The following is a 16,923-nucleotide window of genomic DNA, read 5'->3' as shown; positions in this document are numbered from 1 at the left end:
AGCAGAGGTTCTAAATGTTTAGCAGCGGTTCTAAACGTTTAGCAGAGGTTCTAAATACTTAGCAGAGGTTCTAAATGTTTAGCAGAGGTTCTAAATGTTTAGCAGATGTTCTAAACGTTTAGCAGAGGTTCTAAATGTTTAGCAGAGGTTCTAAATACTTAGCAGAGTTTCTAAATGTTTAGCAGAGGTTCTTAACGTTTAGCAGAGGTTCTAAATGTTTATCAGAGGTTCTAAATACTTAGCAGAGGTTCTAAATGTTTAGCAGAGGTTCTAAATCTTTAGCAGAGGTTGTAAATACTTAGCAGTGGTTCTAAATGTTTAGCAGAGGTTCTAAATGTTTAGCAGAGGTTCTAAATACTTAGCAGAGGTTCTAAATGTTTAGCAGAGGTTCTAAATACTTAGCAGAGTTTCTAAATGTTTAGCAGAGGTTCTTAACGTTTAGCAGAGGTTCTAAATGTTTATCAGAGGTTCTAAATACTTAGCAGAGGTTCTAAATGTTTAGCAGAGGTTCTAAATCTTTAGCAGAGGTTGTAAATACTTAGCAGTGGTTCTAAATGTTTAGCAGAGGTTCTAAATGTTTAGCAGAGGTTCTAAATACTTAGCAGAGGTTCTAAATGTTTAGCAGAGGTTCTTAATACTTAGCAGTGGTTCTAAATGTTTAGCAGAGGTTCTAAATACTTAGCAGAGGTTCTAAATGTTTAGCAGTGGTTCTAAACATTTAGCAGAAGTTCTAAATGTTTAGCAGAGGTTCTATATGTTTAGCAGAGGTTATAAATGTTTAGCAGCGATTCTAAACGTTTAGCAGAGGTTCTAAATGTTTAGCAGCGGTTCTAATTATTTAGAATGGTTCTAAACGTTTAGCAGCGGTTCTAAACATTTAGCAGAAGTACTAAACGTTTAGCAGAGGTTCTAAATGTTTACCAGAGGTTCTAAACGTTTAGCAGAGGTTCTAAACATTTAGCAGAGGTTCTAAATGTTTAGCAGAGGTTTTAAATGTTTAGCAGAGGTTCTAAATGTTTAGCAGAGGTTCTAAACATTTAGCAGAGGTTCTAAATGTTTAGGAGCGGTTGTAATTATTTAGAATGGTTCTAATTATTTAGCAGAGGTTCTCACCGTTTAGCAGAGGTTCTAAATGTTTAGCAGTGGTTCTAAACGTTTAGCAGAGGTTCTAAATGTTTAGCAGTGGTTCTAAACGTTTAGCAGAGGTTCTAAATGTTTAGCAGAGGTTCTAATTGTTTAGCAGCAGTTCTAAACATTTAGCAGAGGTTCTAAACGTTTAGCAGTGGTTCTAAACATTTAGCAGAAGTTCTAAACGTTTAGCAGAGGTTCTAAATGTTTACCAGAGGTTCTAAACGTTTAGCAGAGGTTCTAAACATTTAGCAGAGGTTCTAAATGTTTAGCAGAGGTTCTAAATGTTTAGCAGAGGTTCTAAATGTTTAGCAGCGGTTGTAATTATTTAGAATGGTTCTAATTATTTAGCAGAGGTTCTCACCGTTTAGCAGAGGTTCTAAATGTTTAGCAGTGGTTCTAAACGTTTAGCAGAGGTTCTAAATGTTTAGCAGTGGTTCTAAACGTTTAGCAGAGGTTCTAAATGTTTAGCAGAGGTTCTAATTGTTTAGCAGCAGTTCTAAACATTTAGCAGCGGTTCTAATCATTTAGCAGAGGTTCTAAACATTTAGCAGAGGTTCTAAATGTTTAGCAGAGGTTCTAAATGTTTAGCAGAGGTTCTAAACGTTTAGCAGAGGTTCTAAGGTTGTAAGCATTTAGCAGCGGAGCAGAGAGTTAAGCAGCGACGTCTTAGCTGCCTTCTTTCCTCCCACAATTCTTTCTGAGCTTCTCTTCTTCTGTGCCTCTGCTTTCTCTGTTTTCTTTGGTATTTTGTCTTTTTTCTGTCTTTAATTTCTTCATGTCCTTCCATCTTTCAACAAATCTCTTCTTCTTTTCTCCATATGTGCTTCTGTAAATCTGTCCTAATTCCTTCACACTTCCTGTCCTTTCTTCTTGTATTTTTTGCCACTTCCCTCAGTCCCCTTTTTCCCTTTTCTTTATTTCTTTGGCTCCTCTGTCATTTCTGTCCATTCTTAAAAGTTTTGACCATTTTTTTTATATGACTCAAGAGTATTTTTCTACTTCTATTTGGTGATGGTTGAGAATTCCTCTATTTCTGTTATCTGGCCTGACGATCTGGAGATTCTTTGTGTCTTTGTTCTGCTTCAGCTCAGAAACATTTTGATTTCGCTCAAGTGTGACTTTGGCAGCCATATTTGTCTTCCACTCATCATTCTGTCCATTACTGAGGGGGCAGTTACTGAACCTCATTTCCTTTGGAATGACCCTAATTATACGGTCAGGAAATCTAAGATAATTAGCACTCAGGATTTGAGAACTGGTCCTTAACGCCCCAAAGATGAGGTCAACCAAGTCCCCTGCAGAGGAAACTGGGGCAAAAGACTGTTGATAGACCTGCATTTTATCCAGAGAAAGAATCTGAGCTGCACTCAACCACCATGTCTGAAGTTTACTTACTTATTAGCTCTCATCAATGTGTGATCTATCAAACGGCGTGTCCAGTCTTATTGATGTGTTTTATTTCACAATAGTGATGGAAGATGTAAAGATGCAGGATAACACTGCAGTGCATTCTGGTCGGTTTTCAGACAGCCATCTCCTCTGATTGATTTCTCTCTCTGTTTGTGGGCTGACCTTAAATTGGTTTTAAATTTCTTTTAGTATGTGTTGCCAGATTGATTCTAGGCAGGGTTGAGTGCTAAGAATCAGTGTTGATGATTGAGGTCCCATGTGTGCGGGATCAGGATTAAAAGGCAATGCTTTGTTTCCAGCTGTTGTTTCTGAACATTTTCCTTTTTTCCTCATGCACGGTCGAGTGCCAACGGTTTGGTGTTTTGAGGTTAGCAATGACAAGTGGAAGCATCATAAGGTACACTCTTTTGCTGTAGTTTACACTCTTAATGTGTGTTGATGCCTTATGTTTCCTGTGCAGCTGATATAGCCACTATTGCTGCCTTGTACATGTTGTGAAATCCCTGTTAAACCAGTTAATCCTGCCTGAGTTTATAACATCACCCAGAAGTGCTCGGTGAATTTAATTAAACTGTACCCAATGGCAAGCCACACTTCGGCTGGTTTACTAAAGCAGTATGACCCCAAAACAAACAATTGTTTTGTGATTCATTTGCCAGTAACTACATAATGAAGGCAATTTCATTTGTTCTTTGTACTAATGTGAGGTTCTATCTTAGAGCTCTGGGGCACTGCTATATTTTTTGTCTCCATTTCTGATTCAGTGTCGACACAGGGAGAAACTCAACGCTGATAGGCTTCACAACATCAAAGCGTCACACTATTTTTTGGATAAAGTTGAAACATTTCAACTTGCGTGATATTGTTTTTCTGCATCATTTGCATCATCCGCATCTTTGCATTGACCAACCATGTCTCCTAAAATGGCATTCCCCTACAAATAAACAGCTCAACTACTTTTTCAGGGAAACATGTTTACTGAACCAAATGTTTTTTGGTTAACGAACAAATCAAAACACGCTATGAACTAATATGAAATTGAAACTAAACAAAACCCAACACAAGCACTTGGTTTGAACGGGACATGAGTGGATGAATGTCAGTTTTAAGGGACCAAGCTGGTTGTTGTCACTGATTTGATGGTTTTCACATGAATGACATTTTCTGTTGCCAGTTACATTCAAATACCATTTGAATAACTTTCATCATATTCTTATCTTGAGACATAATTGATAATTAATTGGCTTGGAGGGACATTTTTTTAATTTCAAAGAGTCTCTCTTGCTGAATAAGCTCCCCATCGATGATGTAATGACCCTGTTGGACCTCACTGATCTGCTCTGTTCATCTCATGAAAACCGCAGACAAGAACAGCAAAACTTTAATCCGCCACTTAAAACGAACTGCTGAATGACATCCGTGTTCACATCACAGAGAAGTGCGCTGATCTCCTGTGAAACTTCATTGAGCAGACGGAGAGATTAAAAGAGAGCCTCATTGATCCCTTCCAACCGCTGAGTTCGGTCCCTCGCGGCCGCAGGGCCACAGATGTCTTCATGGTGGGAGCGTGCGAGTCATTTTGACTGGCTCATCCCAATGATGAGAAGCTTTCGGCCGCTAAAACTCCACCACGTAGTGAGAAATCATGCTCGTCGTGACTTTTCTTTCTCTGACGCTTATTCACTCGTCAGCGACTCCAGGAAACTCTCTGATGACCCTTCTTGTGTGGTGTGGTGCTAAATTAACAAATGTTCCATAATTAGCTCTAATGAATTATAGATTAGTTCCACTAATTACGCTGTTACTTTAGTTCAAACATCAGTCGGGGAGTAAACCTGTGTTTACTGTCCCCTATTCTTAAGACATTCATATGTTTGACTGTTTAATTGTCACATAATTCACTTGTGCAGTGTTTCCATTTCATGTTTTATGTGGTGGTGCACTCAATGACAATTACGGGTTAAGATAAACAGCTCCATGAAGTTCTTCTGACAGTTTAAATGAAGCATGTTAAAAGATAATATAATGTAATGTGAAAGCTGCAAGAATAGGTCCATCCATCCATCGTCTACCGCCTATCCTGCAGGGGGGCACTGGAGCCGATCCCAGCTGGCAAGAATGGGTCAACTCATCAATTTGGCAAAAGAATAATGGCGACTGCGTAAATGTTCATGAAAAATGGTAGAAAATGCTGTTTTCATAAAATACAGAGATTTCTTGCTTTTCTCTGTTTCATATCACATTACACTTTGAAACTATAGGATTCTCAGATATTCAGTTGCCAATGATAAAGCTTTCTAAGATTGTAAACATGAGTTTATGGACTCAATCTCTAGTTTTAAGTATTCTTCAATACAGCAGAGTCAAATACACCATAAAGCGGGGTATGCTTCAGGTCATTCCTAACTATTAGCTACTAAGCTACTAAGATGACTTTAACACTTAGCTGTAAAGATCACCTTGAATTATAGAAGCTTACTTTGTTGAAAGCTTCACACAAGAATCCAGATGGATCCGGATCCAGTTAGGTTGCTGCTCTACTGCTTGTGTTCATCAGATTCACCCGTCGCTCCTCCACAATCCAAATATGGTCATCTCCTTCACTGGTTCCAGAAATTCCAAGATGGTCATCCAAAATGCCACACTCAAGGCTACAAAACCCTAGTCCACAAACCAATGGGTGACGTCACCTTGACTCTGTCCACTTCTTGTACATGGTCGATGGTTGACATGCAGGATCCTCAGAGAATAGATCCATATGAAGCTAGGGATGACTTGAGTTTTCATCTAGAGCCGACAAGAGTTCAAATGTTGATAAGAAACATATTTTGGTTCATATCTGTGGTCTGCAGAAATGTATAATGGCAACAGTTTATTCTGAGACAACTTTAGCATTTTGCATGACTAATAGTAGTGGCTAGCTGTTTGTTTCTTGTTGTGCGATGAGCAACCTCACAGAGGACTCTGACTGATACAACGATACGTGTGTGACAGATTGATCACGACAAAATGAAGTAAATGTGTTGATTGAACAAAGACCCTACACTAATTGTTAATAATTGTTCTTGCTGGTTGTGTTCCCATCTGTATTAGATCGTAATGTTTCTATGCAAATGAGGTATTTGGAGCTGTCAACAGACATGACACGCAGGAGGAGGGGAGTGATGCTGCTGCGTGGCTCCACTTAATTTTTGTGTGTGTAGCTTTTCAACAAGCATCTTTCATCACAACAAGAGGCAGACTTACGAAGGCTTGGCAGTGTTTTTCCTCAAGATGTGACCAACCAGATAACAATGTGAGCCAGAAAACCTGCAGATGGGCTCTAGTTTCAGATCTTAATTTACTCATATGCTAATTAGAGTTATCCTAAATAAAATATTCATATCCAGATCAAAACTTAATGTTGTTATTTCCCCATCTCTAAAAGGTAATATGAATATATGGCTCTTTAGGGTGAATTAAAATAACACAACGCAAGTGTGAAGGATGATTCGGATCTGCAGCTCAGAAGCAGGACTCCACATCGTGTTTATATGTCGAGGAGGCTGTCAGCTGTCACTGTGCTGATGTGGAAACCCCCTACCACACACACACACACACACACACACACACACACACACACACACACACACACACACACACACACACACACACACATACAGGATATCCTGGTCAAACACCAGCTTCTGGATCATCGAATCCCAAATCCCCACCTGGGGGGGAGGTGCTGAAATCCATCACTCCCAACATGCTCTCCTGTCAGGATCACTGCAAACGCAGACAAATATGACCTCATGTTGAGGTTGAAAGGTGGTGACGGGGTCACCCTGAGTATCCCTTGAGAGAAGCCGACAAGAAAAATTAATAAATAAGTAAATAATCCAGCTGTCAAGTGGTCAATGAAGGTAAAGGCCAGTGGGAGGGCATGCCGTGTCAACAGTGTCAAACAGAGTGCAGTAAGGAGATAAGAGGACGTCTTCTTTGAGGGTTAGGAGGACGGTGGCTGACAGATGATGACCATGATGATGATGTGATCATCATCTGCTGCTATATTAGGATTATCAAGACAACCGTCTTGTTAACTCAAGTTTGGGAGCTGACTGTGTTTGTGTGTGTGCATTCTTGAACTTGCCACATAGTAAGGACCAGAAGGTTTTAGCCCACAAAGTGAGGACACTTTGGAAAGTGAGGACATTTAGGTGAAGACGTCCTCAAAGGGCACTTTTGACAGTTCAAACTTTGTTGAGGTTCAGGTTCAAATTGAATTAATGTTTGGCATTAAGATGTGACATTCAAGGTAAGGTCTAGGGATTGCATTATGAAGTGAACTTTGACATTTCTTCACATGAATGTGAGAAATTGTTAGTTTCGTTAGTGTCAATAGTCGTGTGAATAGTCACTTTTCCAAAACCTCACTAAGTGGTTTTGTTTGTATAAAACTCTAATATTTGGAGATCTGACAGAGATTTGATTTGGAGTGAGAATGTGTTGGAAGTTTCTTTCGTGTGATCTTGTGGCAGAGAGTTTCAGCAGTGTAGAGGAGGAACAATGCTTTATATATCTAGAAAGGTGACATCAAAGCATCGTCCCTGTCAGATGAAAATATTCCTCAGCTGCTGCGCTGCTTCATTCAGCCAAGAACCTGACAGAAGCTGGAATGTTTCATTCTCAACTCACGCTGAAGCTAAAATGTTACTTCACCTCTGCAACCCTCAAACTCTTCTTCCCTGTCACACTTCAGTGAAACAGACGAACATCCAGGCCTGATCAGCATTATCTCTGCAGCAGGCTTCTCTCAGTGAAGTCTTCCAAACTTCTTCTCAGAGTTCCTCAGCTGAATAAAGATCACCGTCTCTCATCTCGTCCTTGTGACTGCAGTCATTAGCTCCGTGCTGCTGCCGCCGTCCTTTCCCACCGCTGTTTGCATATTGCCGAGCAAATTAACTGTCAGAATTGCCTCGTCCGCACTCCTTTTATTGAATCTCGCTGGCAAATTGGTTGTTAGGAATCCTCAGGGGCGGTATCAGCCCCGGGGAGCCCAGCGGGGCCGAGCCTCCGCTGAGCCGATGGATATAAAGTGGATTAATGGGGAGAGAGGCGGTGCAGGTGGCCTGCTCTCATCATTGCCGACACATGACCTTTAATAACAAACAGAAAACAGCCACCTAGAGAAGTCTAACTGATTCTGACTTCACCTCCTCAGACTCAGTTTTCAGTCACAGAAAACACGACCCAAGTCATTAGTGTCATTATTTCAATATTGCTAGTTTTTCCATTTGGATATATTGTTTTATTAACATAATATTAATAACTCACAATGTGTTAGAGCTGAATGTCAGTGTTTGAGCAGCAGAGCAGACAATGTTACTGCTGTAGGTTATAGATTTACCGTAAGTGTTGGTAAAAACAATAGAGTGAAGTGTGTTTGTGGATGCTGGTGAGTGTATTCGTGTGTAAACGGTTGCATTTTCAGACATAAAATGGAAGCTGCCAGATTCCTCCTCTGATTGTTTCCATTAGAGCCTTCTTATGATTGTGGAAATAACCATCACCAAACATGAGCTATAACCTCCTCCTAAAGGACCATTTCCCACTGAGTGTTTCTCCACTGGAAATCTCCCACTTTGGTAAAAAGTTCCATTACTTTTTTGCCAATTCTAGCCGAGAACACTGGGTTCAATCCCACAAACCTAAGCAGCAATGGGTCACATTTTCCCTTCACATACAGTAAATGGACAGACAGGGAATGCCTCTCCATGTGTGGGCTCGTGAAAACTCTTGATTGCCAATCACACAGCACAGATTGGATTCAGTGCGTCATTTAATTGGCCAACAGCAGGTAATGGAGTGTTTCAGTGGAAGCAGCAACAGCAACCCTCCGTCTGACTCTCTGCCACATTTGTGTTAGTGTGGTGGTGAAGGTGGGAGTAGGTATGGGATGAAAGGAACATTTCAAAAATAATTTGAGTCACGATGTAATTCCAAATCAAACTCTTCCATATTTCATTTAATCATTTTTGTTAAGAAAGTATTAATTTATTTCATCACAGATAAGACACATTGTTTTAGTGAACATCCTTTTTAGTGAAAAACAATCAATATTCTTAAAAAAGATGGGGCATAAATCATAAGGTCTCCGAATAAGAACAGATAGATAAAACAGTTATTTTTGTATCCTTTATTTTGAAATCAGACTCTTTTTCATTTGTCTCCCATGATATTCACCATGATCAACTTATTGTGTAGGGTTTTTTTCTTTCATCATGATCCGTGATTAAAATCCTATCTCATCCCATCCCTAGTGTGGTCACCTGCTCATGTGCATCACGTCCTCCTCTGTTCCTGAAAGAAAACCCTGGATGAATAAGATGTTGTTGTATTTATGAAGTCTGTCTTTTTTAACAGTTGCATTTAGAATGTTTTGAGAATCTGTTTGGTGGTGAAAAGATTAGCGTTCTATTCTATAGAATTAGGACTGTCAAACGATTAAACATTTTAATCAGATTAATCACAGGGTAGCTGTGGATTCATAAATATACCCAAAACATTTCCATTTTCTTTGTCTCTTGTTGTGGGAATAGAAAGATAAATGACAGAAAGTGAATATGCACCAGAATCTTAAGCCTCTCCAAACAGTGATGCACCGATAGCACTTGTTTTCAGACTGAGTACAAATACTTACATTTCAGTACTGATATGAGTACTAATTAATACCGTTGCTCTGACAATAACTTTGAAAACTTCTATGTTCTTACCTGTAGCACTTTGATCATAGCACTGTTGTTCTTAAGGTATGTTTGCTGAACAGCTACTACTTTACTCAGATGAGGACCGATGAGAAACACTTGTTCTATTTTTTAACTCTTACTTTATCGGTAATGATATGTTGTGGTTTCTTTCTTTCGACAAATGTACTTATTGTAAGTCACTTTGGACAAAAGCATCTGCTAAATGCCCTAAATGTAAATGTAAATATGAAAGTTGCAAGCCATTCTCACTCCTGATTGTCAACTACTGGCGTCAGTGTGAAGTCAGCATCTGCTCGTTACATGCAAATTGTACTTTTAAACTAAAGTTCAATCTTTTTAGGAATTTAGGTTAAGGCAACAAAGCCCCTTAGATTAAGGAGAAGGGTGTGGTTGATGCTAAGAAAGACCAGCTCTTGATGTTGTGGATGAGTGCAGCTGTGAAGCAGGATGTGCTCAGCCTGCTTTTCATGGAAACATAGTGAAGATGTTGACCAGTCAAGGTCTGGAAATTAAATATCTGTGAAAGCTAAAACCCCCACTCGTACTCCGGGAGTGATAGCGTTCGACCCGTGTGTCAGATCTAACGGCATCGGCATCGCTCTGTGTGCCTTATTGAACAAACTATTTTGAAGCTGACTAGGAAGTCGCCCATGTTGCAGATCAGTATCTATTGGACCGCATCGAGTTAACATTGATCTCCCCCGCTCGCTCCTGGATTATCTCCGTCCTCTGGATAACTTTGAGGAGGAATGCTCCAATTTAACTTAGGAGGCAGGAAGTGTGGCAAAACACACGATGTGACGAGGAAACACAGCTCAACCAGCGCACAGACGCTCTGACGTCAATCAAGAAGGCATCTGCTCTCAGCTATCATTTCCTTCTGGTGAATTATGTAAAACTCTCTGTTTGGCTGTAAAATATTCATGTTGTTATGGTTGAGCAGCACTTCAAAAACTTCCCGAGATGTCAACACTGCCTAATGGCAACACAACAGGCCATGAATGATTTAGAAACAGGTTTAGAGAAGGAGGCTAAAGGGCAGAGAAATCAATGTCCCGGTGTTGTTTGATTGGATTTGGGTAAGTATGTACAATAATTAAAGATTACAATTAACAGCCAAAGTGGAATATGTTCTTAATTGTGGCTCCAACCTTGATGGCACCTTGAAGAACTGAATCAGAACAATCAGTACAAGTCTAGTCACTTCACAAGTTTAACAAAATATGAAAAAAACATTTGCACAAGCAAATTGCTCATTTGGAGCAACACTGTTCTCTGTCAGCATCTAAGAAAACATTAATGGATGCCAATGATTGTCATTAGTTGACACTTTGTAAAGCAACTCTGTGTCCTCGCAATTCTGTTTGTATTCAACAAAGCGTTTTTAGGAATCTGACCTGATTATTAATGTATGAAGGGAATGTGCCACTAAAATGTTTACTGATCATTTATTTTGTGTTGTTTATCACTAAAATGTCCAGGCTGACAATTCAACATCTGCTGGTAGTGACTGCAGCATTATTGGGCTTTTTAATGTTTTGTTTAGGAAATTCATCTGGTTTGGATTACTGAACGGGCCAGCCTGGGGGTCAAAGGTGTCAGGCAGCCGCTGGCCTTTAGATTTCACTCAAAGAGAACCAGGAAGAGACTACAAAGATACCAAAACAACTTCATAGAGATATTAACGATCAGAAAGAGACAAAATAAATGACAAAGAGAAACAAAATGACTACAAAATGGAACATAACAACCACGGACAAAAAAAAAAAAATAACTACAAAAAGGCTCCAAGTGACACAGAACAAAGAAACATGATATATATAACTACAAAGATATACAAAATGACCACGAAGAGACAAATCAAATTAACAAAAATGTCTAAAGAATAGACAAATCAACTACAAGAAGACACAAAATGACCACAACAAGACAGGAAATGACCACAAGGAGACACAAAAAACACAAACACACAAAATTACCAGAAAGGAGGAGAGTTATTGCTTGTTGGAGACATGGTAACTTTAATGGCAGCTAGCCTCTCGGTGGATTTATGGTTTCAGACTGAAACCTGTGCCCACCTTTATATAGTATGAACACATTTTGGTCAATAGTATTACATTTTGTAGATAATACAAGACCAGTTGTTTTAATGCAGCTTTCCTTGTAACTATATGTCTGTAACGATCACCTCCCTTTTGTAAAAGCTTTCATGAATCAGTCACTGATCCTCTCGCCACCATAAATTCATATTTCCCAGAGTGCACCTGTCTGCGTGAGTTGGCTCTGATAGCCACAAAAGGCGTGAATAAGTAGAGTTCTGCTGTCAAACGAGCTGAAAAAGAACAAAATAACCATTTTCCACTGAGGCGATGGTGGAGAATATTGGACACGCAGCGCTGGATAAATGTTAATTGGCGGTTCTGCAGCTGGTTGAGTTTATTTAGTGCGGTTCCACGTCATATATCATAGCAGGGTGGTTAACTCTAGACTGTCTGGAACACAGCCAGGTTGTGCTTCAGTGTACAGGGACATTTAAATAGCCATCTGTATGTGTGTATCCAATTAATTTCAGCTCTGAAAGGGACACATTTAGATGTAAAAAAGAGGACTTTCTTAGCTCATTCATCTTTTTAGTTTTGAGGATTAAAGTGTGTGAAACTGAGTATTTGGGCTGATGGAGCGCAGAAGAAGAATAGGGAAATATGAGACTAAGAGAAAATATAATTTTTCATGGTCACTATTGAGATTTTAGGGCCCATGGCATGACTAGTTAAAAAAAAACATTAAACACACACATTAGATGTTTAATTTAATAGCCTACTTTGTCTCTATGTATCTGTGGTTTTTCTCTTAAAATTCACCAGAATTCACCAAATTTAAACATGCAAATTAGGCGATCTCATGGTAAGTGAGATAAAGCCTCATTTGCATGTTTAAACATAACATTTCAGAAAACTACAAAAAATATTGTAATAAACTGGGGAAGTATCATGGTGATATCTGTAAGTATTTATATTCCTGTATATATATATATATATATATATATACATATATACCTCATCATAACTAGATAACAGAGTAACTCCCTTTGGACATGGACATAGGCTTTTACACTCTGGAGACGTTTACACACTAAAGGGAAGGGAAGAACAACATCATACATCCTCTTTGACAGCAGAGTGAATAGTCTTGCTCACTGAAAACACTGAGCAGAGAGGAAACAACGATACCACGGTGACATTTTAAATAATGAGGGAATCGACTCAATAGATCACGTGATAGAAAGCATGCAGAGTTCAACGTAGTACATACATGCTATAATTACATAGTTTACCAATGACAAAGTTCAGCACTTTAGCAACGTGCCAACTAGTTCCTTGTGCATTTTGTGATTCATCTCCAAAGTAGGATCCACTTTATGTCTGCAAATCTGAATCTGATTCTCTTGTGCCCTTCAAGATAAACTCATCGTATATTCAATCATCTACTAACATACTTGGGTTCGTATTTTTTTCTTTTTATTGCTGAAATCTTCTGGATCCTCTGACATGCCTTCTGTTACACAATTAACATTTTAATAAAATCTGCAAGAAAAAAGAATATTTCTTTTAAATTGGTTCTTCTGATCCACTATCCTCCCTGTAGCTGAACATGGCTTGTATCAAATAAACAGTATTTGATAAAGAGTAGATCTGATAAATGATTGATTCCCTGAGCTTTGTAGAAGTACCCAGAATTTAACATTTTATTGAAAAAAATCCAAATATCTGTTTGACAAAACACCTAATATGGAATGACATCATGAAAGTCTGATTTATTCAGAAAGAGATGAAATGTCTGTGAACGGAAAGAGAACATTTCAATCAAACTGGATGTGCAGTACTCTTGTCTGTTGTTGTTATGGTGCTGCAGCTGATGTTTAAAGTTGACAGCGGCGATGCGGCCCCCTCTAGTGGCGACATTCAGACGCTGCCTCGTGTTGGCACATGAGAAGACGAAGACAACATAATCACATGCTTTATGTATTCATCATGCTGTGTTGTTTTGTGTCTCTGCAGGTTTTTAATCGTTCTGGGCTGTTTGATTCTGGCCATACTGACAACATTCAGGGAGCACGAGAAGGTGTCTGCACACTGGCTGGTCATACTGGTAAGAGGACTGGGATTTCTTTTATCTTTAACATCCAAGATTTCCTCTTTATTTCCCCTTAACTAGCAGTAAGGTTATACAAATCCAGTTATGTCGCACCGTGTCGTGACATTCCAGCTCTTCATTATAGAAACATGATTTCTAGAGACGACTTGTTTTGAAGGTTGGAAAGATGTCTGCTGCATCAGTTTCAACCCATTCAACAGATACTAGAATGTGAGATACGGTTCTGTGGGTTTGACCAACTTTCTATGTTGTGTGTTCAGAGGTTTAATATTTATTATTATTCAACAAATTCTATTTCTATTTCTTGTTGTTGTGGGAACAAAATCTGTATGTTTAGGAAAATAAACAAATTTAAAGTGGATGACACAAAATATTTAAATCTGAATAAACACTGATAGAATAATAATCCCCAAAATTGTATATAATCTTTCTACACTGGGATTTTGATGTGACTGAACACCAACGGTTTCCTGCTTTGATTTCCAGGAAACCTTCGCCATCTTCATCTTCGGGGCAGAGTTTGGGCTGAGGGTCTGGGCGGCGGGATGCTGCTGTCGCTACAAAGGATGGAGGGGGAGGCTGAAGTTTGCTCGCAAACCTCTGTGTATTCTAGGTAAACAGGTGGAATCATCAAACATGATAAGTCAGTCGAGTAGATACCGTTGTTGTGTTATCCTTGTTTGCTGCTTGTGTTAACGTTATGTACCAGATAAAGGGACCCCTGACATGTTGGGCCCCTGAGACTGAGCCTGGTAGGCCTGTTTAATAATCCATCTAAACTAATAATTATGTAAAAAAGGGAAGGAATAAAAAGAGAAAACCATATAAAATGCTGATTTTGGGAATCCCAGTTAGAGGGACGGTTGTTCTGTCTCACATCTAAACACTAATTAGAGTAAAATAAGTGAATATGCTCCTGTTCCCTGATATTTCCTAACATCCTGACATATTCACTGTCTTTGGAAACATTTGGATCTCCCCTAGAAAGAGACTGTGATGACTGTTATAACATGACATCATTAACATGTATACAGAGGAACGTATATTATCTTACTTACAGTTAAAAAGTGTTTTCTACATATAGCTTGAAGTACTTTGGATGAAAACTTCTTCAAATGTGCTCCTGATGTGTTACAATCCCATTAACAGCATTTAACAATGTATTTTGTGTCCAATCAGCTTATTATTAGGAGCTAAATCGCATTCATCATTCATTCCACAAAGAAGGCTTAATAACTGTGTCGGGTCAGACTCATTAAAGAGGGGATGAAAGCCTCACATAGAGAATCTTTTATGAATCCTTCTGTGCCATGTCTCGTCTGTCTCAGACATCTTCGTGCTGATTGCCTCGGTGCCGGTGGTGGCGGTGCGTAACCAGGGCAATGTGTTGGCCACGTCCCTCCGCAGCCTGCGCTTCCTGCAAATCCTGCGGATGTTGCGCATGGACCGGAGAGGAGGGACCTGGAAACTGCTGGGGTCCGCCATCTACGCTCATAGTAAGGTAAGAACGCACCCGCCTCACTTTGATGCTGCAGTTTCTACGTAACTGGAGGATGGGCTGTCTGAAGACAAATGCACCGGTGAAACCGTGGAAACTGAAGGAAGGGGAGGAGTTTAACAGTGTAAGCACTGAAAGACAGCTGAAATGTAAACATGCAATGTCTGAATAGCATCAGGCACATCACAACTGGAAAGTATGTATTAATTTAAAAGAAAAAGCAAAGGCACTCTTTATGGAAAAGATGTTTCTCTCGACTGGTAGGAGAAGAATTCACGGATGGTTCATCCAATCACCTGCCAAGTATTTTTTAAGTGCCTGCCCTTTTCCAAACAGTTAGCCTAACTGTACTGCCTATTAAAGGAGAAATCCGGTCATTTTTGACCCCATTTTCGTTGTCCCCAGGGTCATCCCGACTTATTAAAAGCAAAAAACCTGACAAAAATTGACGTTGCCTAGCCCGAGATCTGTACCTGCCTGGCAGCCTTCCAGACTCGCTCCAATGCTAACCCATTGGGGCAAGTTTTATCTGCTTTCCTGGGCCACAGAAAAGAATTCCAAGACCTATGCAACACAGGTTGGGTCCATACGAGACACGACAGCGATCTAGCTTTGCATGGAGTTACTCACCTCAAATCACCCCGTAGACATTAGCAGTAGATAGCCGAGCGGCGCTCGTCCCTCCCAGTCACCGCAGAAACGAAAACGTTTTCCTCGTAGTTTTGATTTTGTAATCCATAAAGACACGATCGAGCAGTGCAGTCCTCATGTCCATAATAAATCCATGAAGCTGTTATGTCCATATGTATGACTATGTTACAACATAGCAACGATAGCTTAGAGCTAGTAACGTGCCGGGTGCGAGCTTGTCCATCCCACTCACCGCAGAAACGAAAACGTTTTCCTCGTAGTTTTTGTATCCATAAAGAAACGATCGAGCGGTGCAGTCGTCATGTCCGTAATGAATCCATGGAGCTGTTATGTCCATTATTTTCTGAGGCCCAGGAAAGCAGATAAAAGTTGCCCCAATGGGTTAGCATTGGAGCGAGTCTGGAAGGCTGCCAAGCAGGTACAGATCTCGGGCTAGGCAACGTCATTTTTTGTCAGGTTTTTTGCTTTTAATAAGTCGGGATGACCCTGGGGACAACGAAAATGGGGTAAAAAATGACCGGATTTCTCCTTTAAGGAAACCATGGCACTGTCCGTGGTGCTGAAGTAGCAGATTTGTCGTGGCAACGTTTTGTCTGGACCCCATCCTTCTGTCGGCTTCATCTTGGATCTATGATATCCTCTAACTATATAGCTGGTATTTGGGGGTGAGGAACCAGGTCTGTGTGCACCCTCACACTTTCTTATTTTGAGTTAAAGACATTTAAAATACCGCAGCACACACCGTGGACTGGACACATCTTTCATGTGTGAAATTGGAGAAATGATTTAATGTCAGGAGAGAAAGATGAAGAGAGATATCATACCTTCAAAGTTGTTTCAAAGACGTTTGTGACATTTGTGAGACCAACTTCTTTAAAAAGAAAAAATGTGGAAACCTTGTTAACTTCTAATACAACATCTGACCCATGTGTGAAGATGATTCATGTCAATGAATCTGTTTCAGTCAAAGTGTAATCACGTTTGCATAGGAGCTGATCACAGCCTGGTACATCGGCTTCCTGTCTCTGATCCTGGCGTCTTTCCTGGTCTACCTGGTGGAGAAGGACGACGTCTCCATGGAAGTGTCCCACCATGATCACCCCACCACTCAGCCCACACCGCAGGACTTTGACACCTACGCCGACGCCCTGTGGTGGGGGCTGGTACGTACATTATATTTGATTTCTGTGTGACGCTACGTTTTATTGAAAAAAAAACTATATTTCAATAATAAATTCTTCTTCTTTCTCCATAAATTTGGCCTAAAGTCCTAACCGGCAGTTCTTTAAATTGTAATCCTTAAGATAATGCAAACAATGAAAACCACTA

At 39.9% G+C, this 16,923-nt stretch overlaps 1 protein-coding gene across 1 annotated transcript in view; it reads left to right on the top strand.

The window, feature by feature from the left end:
• The window catches only part of kcnq3 (potassium voltage-gated channel, KQT-like subfamily, member 3), a gene marked incomplete at both ends in the record, with an annotated part of 112,308 nt that overhangs the window by 80,760 nt on the left and 14,625 nt on the right, over nucleotides 1-16,923 (top strand). Inside the window, 4 exons of the mRNA XM_084007108.1 lie at nucleotides 13,349-13,439; nucleotides 13,932-14,058; nucleotides 14,774-14,946; nucleotides 16,584-16,757. Coding sequence (XP_083863234.1) covers nucleotides 13,349-13,439; nucleotides 13,932-14,058; nucleotides 14,774-14,946; nucleotides 16,584-16,757 — 565 coding nt within the window. The remainder of the gene's footprint in view (nucleotides 1-13,348; nucleotides 13,440-13,931; nucleotides 14,059-14,773; nucleotides 14,947-16,583; nucleotides 16,758-16,923) is intronic.

This window comes from Eutrigla gurnardus (genome assembly GCF_963514095.1).
Source record: "Eutrigla gurnardus genome assembly, chromosome: 4".
Lineage (NCBI taxonomy): Eukaryota > Metazoa > Chordata > Actinopteri > Perciformes > Triglidae > Eutrigla > Eutrigla gurnardus.
Note: the sequence above shows the minus strand (reverse complement) of the source record. Positions and strands in the feature narration are given on the sequence as shown.